This window comes from Delphinapterus leucas, chromosome 5, assembly GCF_059928025.1.
Source record: "Delphinapterus leucas isolate spDelLeu-1000000601 "Yukka" chromosome 5, BTC_Dleu_Yukka2, whole genome shotgun sequence".
In the NCBI taxonomy this organism is placed as follows: Eukaryota; Metazoa; Chordata; class Mammalia; order Artiodactyla; family Monodontidae; genus Delphinapterus; species Delphinapterus leucas.
The window spans coordinates 118,635,166-118,647,633 of NC_143133.1; the positions used below are offsets into that span (position 1 = coordinate 118,635,166).

General features: G+C 36.3%; 1 protein-coding gene across 3 annotated transcripts in view; it reads left to right on the plus strand.

The window, feature by feature from the left end:
* The window catches only part of PPP3CA (protein phosphatase 3 catalytic subunit alpha), a 298,715-nt gene that overhangs the window by 264,892 nt on the left and 21,355 nt on the right, over positions 1-12,468 (plus strand). For all 3 annotated transcript variants that reach the window (XM_022582432.2, XM_089912447.1, XM_089912446.1), the window contains one exon: positions 986-1,060. In XM_022582432.2, the coding sequence (XP_022438140.1) occupies positions 986-1,060 (75 nt within the window). The remainder of the gene's footprint in view (positions 1-985; positions 1,061-12,468) is intronic.

The window sequence follows — 12,468 nt, forward strand, 5'->3', positions numbered from 1 at the left end:
AGAAGTGTGTACATAATTTACTTTTGATAATTAAACTGAAGCTCTGAGTTAATGTTGGCTCCAATGAAGTTTTACCCTTTATCATATATCTTCAATGGTAGAAGAACACTGATTTTAAAAAGTAACTCTTGAAGAAATAGTGGACAGGCTTCTTTTCACATTCGTGATAGAACCCAACCTAATTTTTTAAAACGTTCAATGCAAATAACATGTAACTTAGTGTAAAGTGTTGCAGTACTAATTTTCTGTGTATAATGCTTTTATACAGCCCTCTTATAATCTATTTACTCAAGTAAATTTCTCATTAAACTTACCTGAGCTTCATTTGTAAAACCTTTTTGAAAATGAAGCTTAATGTTGTATATGTGTATATATATATATATGTATGTGTATATATATATATATATATATATATCAACACATTCAGTTTTTAAAATCAATATTCTCACAACTACCTCAAATATATTAGTTCATAAATCATCAGTTTTTCTTAAACACAAAACCACATTTCTATCACTATTCTGGGTTCTCTGGGGGCCTAAAAAATTTAAAAAAGAGATCTAGCATTCACTCGATCCCTATGAACATAAAGTTTGTAATCTGGTCTAAATCTAGCAGCATCATTGTACAAATAAATAAAAATTCAAAAGTAACCATTTTCTCCTTCATAGATTATAGTATATTCATATCCACATTTTTCTTTTGTCCACTGTCTATTGACCTATAGCTGGTAAATGTTACCATTAGATTTTGTAGGCATGAGCTAATAATTTTAAAAATATAAAGTCTGCATAGAAATACAAAGTCTGTTATCTTTTATGGTCTGAATTTTATAGAAACTAGTTGCAGGAAATTCCATCTTCAATATAGGTAAGAATGTTATTGCTAAGCCTGGTCATTAACAGTGCCGGAGTAATAATTAAGGTTATAGTAGAAAATGTAGACTTTTTTTTCCTTTCTTTCTTTCTTTCCTTTTTCTCTTTAGTGACTGAGATGCTGGTAAATGTCCTCAACATCTGCTCAGATGATGAACTGGGGTCAGAAGAAGATGGATTTGATGGTAAGAGCCTTGAGATTTGTGCTAATGCTGTTTGCCAAGTAATTACTTGGCGTCTTGTAGGTAACCCTAAGAATAAATTTCTAAGATTTAGATGTGTAAATCATAACATACTGCTGAGAATGAAAGATATTATTATATTTTCTAGTTGCTTTGAAAAAATGCAAGAAAAAACTTGAGAGAATTTTCCCCTTACCCTGAAAACATAGTTGAAGCTGTGAACTACTTTAATGAACATCTTTCGGTAGCTCACATTGCTAAGTGAGTTTTTTGGCTCTTTTAGTGAGGTTGTTTCTGTCAATTATTCAAATTTTGATGTCTATGATAAAAGAAGATACTTACACATTGGTATATTGGTATTTATGTCAACCCCAATATTTTCTCATGCCTATAATAATTAATGAATAAGCTATGAGGTTTTTTATTGTTGTTTTTTAAGATACTATTTGGTATTCAGTTACCCTTGAAGAATACACTTTCTATAAAAGACAAAAGATTCATGAGGTGAATGAAGATAGAAAAAATGACTCTGGTTCTTACAAAAGGACCCCAAAATGAATGGAAACTTACAAAAAAATGTAGTTGGAGGAGGAAAGTGCAAAGTTCACTTCCATAAACATTTACTAAGTACCTGCTCTGCACAGGGCACTCGGGATTCCAAAATGCATTAAAGACCTAAGAAGAAGTTGCAGTCTGGTTAGAGAGATGGATGCGTAAACATTATAATATCAATAAAATAAGTAAAGGGGGAAGGTAGCAGTGGAAACTACATATTGTGGCAAGTTTAAATTGATAAAATTTTTACCTTTAAAAACTGCACTTGGGTAAAATGAAGCAAGAATGTGGCCCTTTCCAAAAGTTACTATCTGAACAGCATGATTTAATATTTACTTGGGCTTAATACAGGTCACATCTATGAATGCAGAATACCTAACTCTGTAGGCAAAAGTAAAATAAAAGTGTCCGTACACTCACGTAAATAGAGAGTATATACTTAGGTAAATTTAAAGTGTACAATTATTCCTACCATCTCATGGTTTAAGTAAGAACTTACTGAAGTAAATATATTGATATATTTTAAAATATTCAGAAGCTCAGTGGATATTCTGTGCTTTATCCAGATTCTAGATGTTTCATATGTTATAGCCACAGTTTACCATCATTAACTTTTCCAGGGTAGTGATATCATTTAAGAGATATTAATCTTCCTAGTGGAAGATTAGGAAGAGGCTATTTTTTCCTCAGGAAAGAATACTAATCTGGTGGAATCTAAATCTTAAAAGTCAACAGACATTTTGCATGGCTTTCACTATGTTCCTGTTATTCCTCAAAAGAAAGATTAACTAGCATTAATGCAGTGATGCATCTCTGTTAACAGATCTCTGTTTTAGTCAGGTTTATTGACCAATAATTATAGTATAGACAACATATTAAATATACAACATATGGTATATTCAATAGAATAAGTAAACCTGCATATAATTGTAATTATGTTAACCCACTCATTCAGCAAATATATATTGAGTACCTACTGTGTGCTTCCAGGTCCTATAGCCAAAAGTATCAGCACATTTCAACAGTGCAAGTAGTATTACCAAGACCACCTCAGTGTTTACTTCACTTATAGTGAGTTCTCTTTATCCACCCATTCAGTCACTTACATGAAAGGATATATTTTGGAACTTCCTCTGCTTTAAAATTATTAGTTCCAGTCAATGTACTGTGCCATCAGCAGTTGCTTTTAAGCTTGTTTATTCCTATGATAGGAGTGCATGTCCTTTTCAAGGCACTTGGAAGAATTTTTTCTTTCTAAGCAGACCAGTGAAATCTTACTACCATGCTTAAATCTTAGGCTAGCCCTGCAGAGAAACAGCAGGACTAAAATATGGGATTTTTCAGTTCAAATCTCACAAATTTACCCTCTAAGGAAAAAAAAGAAAAGAGAAGTAAAAGTTTTAATTAAAAAATATGTTTAGGGCTTCCCTGTTGGCGCAGTGGTTGAGAGTCCGCCTGCCGATGCAGGGGACGCGGGTTCGTGCTCCGGTCTGGGAAGATCCCACATGCCGCGGAGCGGCTGGGCCCGTGAGCCATGGCCGCTGAGCCTGCGCGTCCGGAGCCTATGCTCCGCAACGGGAGAGGCCACAACAGTGAGAGGCCCGCGTACCGCAAAAAAAAAAAAAAAAAATATATATATATATATATGTTTAACTTAGAATATTATACATTTCAGAGTAAGTCATCAGAAATGTTCTTTAGTGCTTTATTTTAACACGGCACAAAAATTATGGATTTCCTCAAAGGTACTCAAAGAACAACTTATAAATCTTCCCAGAACTCTTTAACTCTTTTTGGAACAATAGTTTATTGAGAACATATATTTAAGTTTTTTTTTTCCTTTTTGTGTGATATTATTTTCAACCTTAGGATAAAGGTTCCAGTTCTCCCACCCTGTTCCTCCTGCAGGCAGCCTGCAGAGTCTGTCTCTCTCTGGGGGCTGGCCCTCTGCTCTGCCTATCAGGCTCCTGGGCTTGTGGTTGGCTCCAGAGGTGAAAGCAGGAATCAGAAGACATCAAAGGACTTAATTAAAGCACTTCCTGCTCTTTCTAAAGGGGAGCCATCTCTTGATGAGTCCTTATCAAACCCTTCTCAATATTTTGCTTAGTATCCAACATCAAGCTGCAAAATCCAAGGTAGTAATGGTGCCTTTACAGACCATGCCTATCTGTGTATCTTATCAAGTTGACTTCTTTGTGTTTATAAAGTCTATTGCAGACAGAAATTCTCCTCCTATCCTTGAGGAGTATAGGTGTGGGATTAATTTTGCTTCTTTTCTATGTTCTGTCAGCTCCCCTTTACCACTTAACGGTGACGATGGCAGCAGCTAACACTTCTGCGTTAGGCATCATTCTAAGTCATTTATATGTATTAACTAATTGTACCTTTTGACCAACAAAAATTTGTAATTATTAACTATCATTTACTTTAAGGAAATTTTCTAGGTTATTTATGTTATCTCTAACCCTCAAAACAACTTTTTGACATAAGTGCTATGATTATCCCAGTTTTACATATGAAGCTAGACAGACTCAGGGCAGTGAGGTTAAAACCTAAGGTCACAGAGTTAGTGAAGTAATGGAGCCTGGATTCAAACCAATGTCTGCCTGGTTCTCAGGCTCTTGAACTTTCCACAACCTGTGATTACAGTGCTTGAATTTTTTTTTTTTTAAACAGCATGATGCTTTTTTGTTTTTAACAGAACAACACTAATAGCTAAACTTATACTTTAGTTCGTTCTGTTAAATATCCATAAAATTACAAAAAAAGATTTTTACATTATTATTAGGCCATGAAAGTCAAAGCAAATAAAATAGTTTTGTGCTACTCTGTTAACCTCAATTTACTCCAAGAAGTTATGTGTTTGATAATGTGAAAAACTGTATTGTATCTGAGCAGACAAAGAGTCTCCTGGCTCTCCTAGGCTTCTGCTGGGTAGAAATCATGTCATGAATCTCTCCTCCTTAGCTTCTGCCTTACAAATAAAGGAATTTGATAGCCTATCTAGAAAAAGATCACTGTTTTATATTGGTCGATGGCTCCTTTATGTTGAAAATAAAATACTAAACTTCTTTTATCTTGAAAAGTTTTGAAGCACTTTAATGCCAAGTGATGTCTTTTGAGGATCTAGTTTATATGTATTGGGGTCTTTGATTCCTGTTTCCACTTCTGATTTTGGATGATAAAATGATAGTCTGGTTTCAATTTGGGTTTGTTATTCACCAGAACATTTCAAAGAAGGAAGAAATCCAAGTAGATGTATCTCATTTGGTAGTTGATTCTCATTAAGGAAGAAGACTCATTTCAGACCAAGGATTAGTAAGTGATCCCAAAGTGTTGGCAGGGGGTTGGGGGGAGCTGACAGAAATCAAGCAATCTGCATCACAGAACTTTCTTTACTGTTCATTGTTATAATAAGGAAGTCTGGAATAGCAGTAAGCATTAGAAACCTAATGACAGTTTCATGAGTTAGAAATATTTATTTGGAACTTTCTTTTAGCTCTGAAATCTTAGACTCTGAGATCACTTTATCTATCTATCTATCTATATATATACAAGTTATATTTGAAACTATGATATGTGATAAGTCTGGCTAACAGGAAAGAATTGTGGAGGTAAAACTGAAATCCTATAGAATAAGAAAGGAAAGAAAAAATAATAAAACTAATACATTTTAAGCCAAATATAGTTTCAGCCTGCCCTGGAAAGACTTAATATTAAATTAGAATTTATGTCTCTGTTTTCATCTAAGGAGCAAACCACATGGTGGAACTCTTATCCTTTATGCACATTTTTGCCTTATCCTAATGTTAACCACAGGCAAGTCACTGAATATGGGATCAGAGCAGTTTTTTGCATGCCTCTACGAAACCGTCTAAATTGTATACAAGAAAATTATCTCCCATCATCTGCTTTGGATTATTAGATAATTCTTCAGATCTAATGTCACGGGTTCCAGAGTGTCTCCCCACTGCTTTCTGTTTAGCTTTAAAAAACCATACAGAACTTTTTAAAGTACAAAGTTGGGAATTAGTAGGACTAGCGTGGCATCTTATGGGTCCTTGAGGAATACCACTATATAGGGTTCGGGTATATCATTTTCTACCGAAGCTGTGTATATTTGCCATGATGAATGTTTGAGATGAATTTCATCTTAAAAATTCCCCTCTGCTTTGTGCCTCTGGCAGCACATTCGCTAAGAGCCATTAGCTTAGAGCTCTTCCTGTGGCTGTAATTATTGTTATTTCTGAGCAACTCATTTCAGCATCTCATATTTCATGTTCCCAATGTGAAAAAAAGTTGTGTGTCTGATAATAATGGGCAGTTTGGGAGAAAAAATATGACATGTTAATATAAAAAATACAAAGAAATGTTTAGACATACAAAAAAAGAGCCCTCAGCAGCACTGTGGCGACATGATTCTTGTTCTATCAACTTTGAAGCATAACCTGCCATTGGTGAGCAGAGGAGTAACATCATAAAAGCAGTGTCTGAGAAACAGCAAATACTTTCCCCAAGAAAATGCTTGGAGAAAGAACAAAGGATTAGTTGGGGTATAATTTAGGAACTTAACTATTCCAAAGTTGAGGTGACTAGATCGGAACAATGTTAGTGTTAATAATAAAAGGAAAAGGAGGCTTCCCTGGTGGCACAGTGGTTGAGAGTCCGCCTGCCGATGCAGGGGACACGGGTTCGTGCCCCGGTCCGGGAAGATCCCACAAGCCGCAGAGCGGCTGGGCCCGTGAGCCATGGCCGCTGAGCCTGTGCGTCCGGGGCCTGTTCTCCGCAACGGGAGAGGCCACAACAGTGAGAGGCCCGCGTACAGCAAAAAATAAATAAAAGAAAAGGGAGCTATTCCAAAGAGCTGGGCTTACAACTATGGTATCAGTGGGGCAAAGGGAACAAAAGTGGATTTGGACGGTTCAAACCTCAGTACCTAGGAGGATGAGAACACTTGCGGAAAAACTTCCTCCGTTTCAGGGAGAAAAGAGTTCAATGACAGACATGAGTTTGAGTACACACATCACTCTGGAAGTGCCCAGGCAGGATTTGGAAATGGAACCCTGGAGACTGGGGACAAAATCGGGTCTGGTGACAGAGGCTTTGAATTAAAAGTCACAGCCGAACCTACTAAGAGTCAAACCCGCCTCCAAAGAAAATTGAGGACCAATCTGTAAAATTATCCCTTCTTTATGAAGCTGGAGAAAAAAGACAAACAAGTGAAAGAGAAAGGAGTGATGAGGGAGACAGCATAAGAACCAGGATCGTGGAACAGTTCAGGCAGCAGCCATTTAAAAATATTTGCACCAAATGCAGAAAAATTACTGAGATATAAGTCTGACCAGAAAACCAGAAAGTGAAATATTAGGGCATAGCTTTGTCAGATAACAGATTATTGAAAAGACGCAAGTAGCAAACTTTGTTTTCATTTTACAATAGCTAAAATAGAAAATTGAAATCATTTTTTAGAAGGCCAAAAACTAAAATAAAATTCAGAGCACCCTAATTTTGATACCATGTTATATTTCTATATTATATTTTTATTTCCATGTCAAAGTATTTATTCATGAAATGTCTTTTTCTGTGTATTCAGTGGCAAACAAACACATGGCCTCCGCCTTCACTAAGCTGAGAGTCTAGTGCAATAAGAAACCAATTTTAAATATGCTGGTCTCACAGAGGATTTAGAGGCTTGCAGGAAGGGGTGTGAATTGGGATAAGATATTTGATAACTGAAGGAGGAAACATAAAGGACACCTTTCTCGTTCTCTTCTACTTCTGACAAGGGAAAGAAAAGCACTTTATGTATTTTACTGCTTTAAGAAGTATGGCCGTTTGAGAAATCCATATAATTTTTCCAGAAAATTATATGCAAAGATGGGTATCAGTTCACCAGTGTTAAGTTCTCTTATCTTTTAAAAATAACTGACTTTGCATGATGTAATTGGAGAAAGGAAAGGATGACATCTATAAAAAGAAAGATTAGTCAGTATTTTGTAAAAGGCTTTGTAGTTGCTTGTCAGGCTTTTGTTAATTGCCTTCCCGTTTATGGCTGATTTTTTTCAATCACTTAATATTTCAATGTGTAATTTAGAGGCTAAATCATTTTCGTCACTATAAACGTATCCTTGGTACTCTGTACCCTTTATAGTACAGGTAACTGCTTTTTTTCATCAGGGTTGTGCTATAAAAAGGAAACAAATAGTTATATCCAGTATATCATTAAAACTGAAACATGTCTAAAAAAATACACAGACATTTACTAGGTACTAGGGTATGAACTCCCATCATATATATGGCTATTGATATTTTGGGGCCGGGACCATCAAACAAGGTACCTGGTTAGCCGTCATACTGTAGTCAGTATCATCAAGTCTGACTTATATGTGATTACAATAATTAAAATCTATTTAAGTTGCCAATTTAAATGATACAGTAACATAGACATTAAAAGTACTGCTTTCTCTTCTTATTGTACTACATGATTTTGCACAAATGAGTTATATTAGCTGGCATAATTTTCACATTGCACAGAAGTGCAGACTTTGGGGCTTCCCTGGTGGCACAGTGGCTGAGAGTCCACCTGCCGATGCAGGGGACACGGGTTCGTGCCCCAGTCCGGGAAGATCCCACATGGCGCAGAGCGGCTAGGCCCGTGAGCCATGGCCGCTGAGCCTGCGCGCCCGGAGCCTGTACTCCGCAACGGGAGAGGCCGTAACAGTGAGAGGCCCGCGTACTGCAAAAAAAAAAAAAAGTGCAGACTTTGCAGAACGAATTAATGTTAAAAAAACAGTCATCTCCCTATTAGAGCTAATTGGTTGGATAATGTCCACCATTGGCTAAAATGCTTGCAGAAAATAGAAGTTTATACTGTATTCCATAGACACCTGTACTATACACATATACAATATTCACAGTTTTAAAAATCATTGTTTTTTTGTAGCATTTGAGTTTTCCTTCAACTTATGGTGACATTGGCCAACTTATATTAAACATTAGCTATTGCATATCTAAACATACACTTGGATTAAATGTATTTATAAAATTTATTTGAGAAGGAAGTCCATGTTGTATACTAAGAAGGGAAATAAGCATGGGCTTTATAAACCTTAATGTATTCTTTATTTGAAAGGTATTAGAGAGCGCTCTTTTTTCAACAAAGGCAAAGATTTTGTGTATATGTATGTCTCTATATTTTAGAAAAACTTCACTTCTCACACACAAGGTTGAGGTAATTGACATATGAAAGAAGTGTTCTTCACAGAGAGAAGTATAGGGGGTAATGTCAGCTTGCTGAAAATTGATACCATAAGAAAATAAGATCCAGTTTTCATGCGTTTTTGGCAGAGCTTACATGCTTCTCTTTGTTCTAAAGCATTTTATGGGTCCAACTTCTTAATCTGAAGGTTGTACTTATATGAGAATAATTAATAATTGATTGAACAACAGCAGACAGTCGTTGTAAGTCTGAAGTTTGTAAAACATTCTCTTTATAGTTGTTTGATCTCAGATGGCAGGTTTAAAGGCCATATGAAAAAGTTTAATGAATGCTCAGAAAATCTAAAGTTTAAAAATATTTTTCTATGAGGGTAATCTATTTTCGCTCTCCTAAAAATCCCTTTTATTCCTTCATCTTTACTCCTAGCTTACAAGAAGCTATGAAACTTTCTTCCAATTTTTCTTAGAATTTTAAAGAAACAGATATCTTGATTTTCTTTGGTCAGCCCATCTTTGTGAAGTGGTCTGTTTTTTTGCCTCAAAGCCAGCAGCATCCTGGATTCTCCCCTTCTCCCCTAGTGAACTGGCCATCATCTGGGGCCCAGCCTTTAGCCTGGTGGGCACAAAACACGACTGGGGCCCCAACTGAGGCAGCGTGATATTAATGAAGATCACACAATCAACCTTTTAATTTACAGTGAGAAATGTAACTGTTAGAAGAACTGGAATATTCACTTCTGCACAAGCACTTCCTTCTTCTTAATAGAAAGAGCAAACATTTTTGAGTATTGTATACCAATGATCTATGCTAAGTGCTTTAGCATATAGCACAGTACCTGGCACTTGTGTTTGTTGAATGTTGAGAATGACCGAACGAATTAACTTAGGTAATTCTTCCACCTACCTGGGAAGTAGATCACCAGCCTGCTACTATAATGAATCCTGGTTTGGGCTCCCCACTTCCCAGCTGATGACCTTAGGTCAACAACTTACCAAGCGAAATAATACAAATAAAGCACTTAGAACCTTCCTCATTTTTTAGATGAGGAAGGTGAGACTTACAGAAGCTTAGTAATTTATCCAAGGTAGCACAGCCTGTAAATAGGGGAGCTGAGATTCAATAGGTCTTTTACTCCAGAACACAAGTTCTTCACCACTGTGCTATTCTGCCTCTCACATGCCAGTTTATTCATTTGTCTTAAAAGAAGTCGATGAGCCCGGTATTTGTGATCTGAAGTCTTGCTGTAAGGCCAGAACACTGAAAGGCCACTGGCCCCTGGACAGTACTTCCCTAGACATGTCAGATGTTTGCCTCGGCTTCTCTTCTTTCTTATGCCTCTGTATCTGACCAGTACAGTTTTTGACTGGCATATCCCTTTCCTCTGATAAGATAATAATATATTTCAGTGATGTTAAAGTCTCACGACCTGGGAACCATTCTGTCTGTTTCAGTTGCCTCTGCAGGCCTGTGCACTGATCATTGGCCAGAACCTAATGCTCATTTCCCTATTTACCTTTTTGGGCAAAATCTTCACTACATCCCCCCTGTACTGACAAAACACCCTGCCTAGTTCTTGAATAGCATCAGAAGATCTTCGAGTGGCTTTATTTCCGATCAGCTCGGTACATGCCAGCACCTTGACCATCCTCTGCTGCCAGACGACTGGAGCAGTGTTACGTCTTTCAGCCTGCTTTTTTGTCGTGCTGTCAAATGGTACTCAGTTAGCTTTCTGTCTAGGGTATAACACATGGGACAATCAAACATGATATTTTACTGTATTGGTTTATTTTTTCCTTCAATTTCTGTAATTTCAGAGAGAGAACATTTAAATATCATTCTACTATTTGATAAATTTATAAATCCATAAGTGTCCAGAATTAAATTCTGGTCTAAATGCTTTCTTCCAGCATTTAGCACGTATGCACAATTAGGTCCTTAATAAATACCTTTTTCAACTGTTAAATCCTCATCTACACCCAAAATAATCCTGACAGATGAAACATCCAGACATTATGATTGTTTCTCCTATAGACAATACATCTACATTATTAGCTTGACCTTTGTCATTTCATTTCATTTTGCTTTTATTTTCATTGCCAGTTTATAAACTTGATGCATTTCTATTATGATAAAGAGTTCAATCCAAATGAGATTTCACATGCTATTAGTTTCTACTTTGGTAAATATAAATAAACTGAAATGTCCTCTGTAAGGCATAGGCTGAATATATAATAGTTTCTTGAAAAATCAACGAAGCCTCCTAATCTACCTTAAAGTCTTTAATTTTTACCCAAGTTATAATTATGCTCATAGCCAATTTCTGCGAGTCTACCAAGGAATTATCTAACAGATGGAACGCAATGTCTCAGAGAACAAAAGTCCATGGAATCAAATTAACACTTGGAAACGAAAGTATCTTTTAACTACATATTTAAGATAACCAAATAATGACAGTTATTTGACATTTGGGAGTAGTCTGTACATTTTTAAGACTTCCTATCCGAAGAATCCAGTTGTGTTTTATGACAAGAGAAGGTGGAAGAAACTGTCTAGGCTATACTGGCCTTTTTGAAAATCCATTACACAGAAGAGTCTTTTTATTCAAAAAAAATATATTTTTTCAAGGATCTGTCGCTTTCAAAATGACATATAAGACAGAATAGCCTTATGCCAAATAATCACACCATCGTAGATGCTATTACATGCTGAGATTTTAGTTGAGCTGAAAAAGCATATGGAAGAAATTCAGAATATGTGGTTTGGAGTGATTGGAATGAGTAGCCATTATGTCCCAGTTTTATCACCTACGGATATGTACTATGCTATTGTTAGAATTAAAATTAGAAAGATATTCCAAATATTTTAGGTTGTAATCCTCAAAAAGATGAATTTTTACAGAGATTTTTAAAATTTATTATCCTAAAGGTGTTTTTCTCTGCCTAATAGAGTAACCTACATAAGCATTCATATAGCTATTATGTGAGGGGCAGCACCTCCAGTCTCTTTGGACTAGATTTAACCGGCACTGACCCTAAATGGATCAGCAGTGCAGGATTCTCAAGTCATGGCTGGTCAAGGAGATCTTCCAACAACTGTCACCTCTAGAAAGTGATTAATCTAATTCTTGATAGAGCAGCTGTCTTCATGCCAGAATATTTGGACCATTGGGGTTACCCAAAGAAGTTTCAAGAGGAGTAAGGGAATCTATTTTCACATCCTCAGTTTCCATATGTCCTCATTCCTAAAAATGATCAGCCTGGGAACTCATCTGAGCTGCAAGGCTCACTGCAGCCTCTCCTTTCCCACCTCTTCTTTCTCAGTTGCTTTTCTCTCATTTTAACAAAAAGGCATGGGTCTCCCTAAACATAGTCTCTATGAACACTGCCTGGAGTACTAAACAAAGAGACGTTGGAAAAACTCAATGCGTAGGAAGTCTCCTTAATCAAGGCAGTGTAACCGCCCTCCCATCTTTATCATTAAGGGATGCATTCCAATCAAATTATATTTCTATGTTTTTTAAATATTCATAAAAATTTATCATATATTTGTGCTACTTAGCTCAGTTATGTACTGCTAATAATTGATATTGATTACAAAGGCACTTTTAAGGCTTAGGGCCTTATTGTCTCAGGAAATT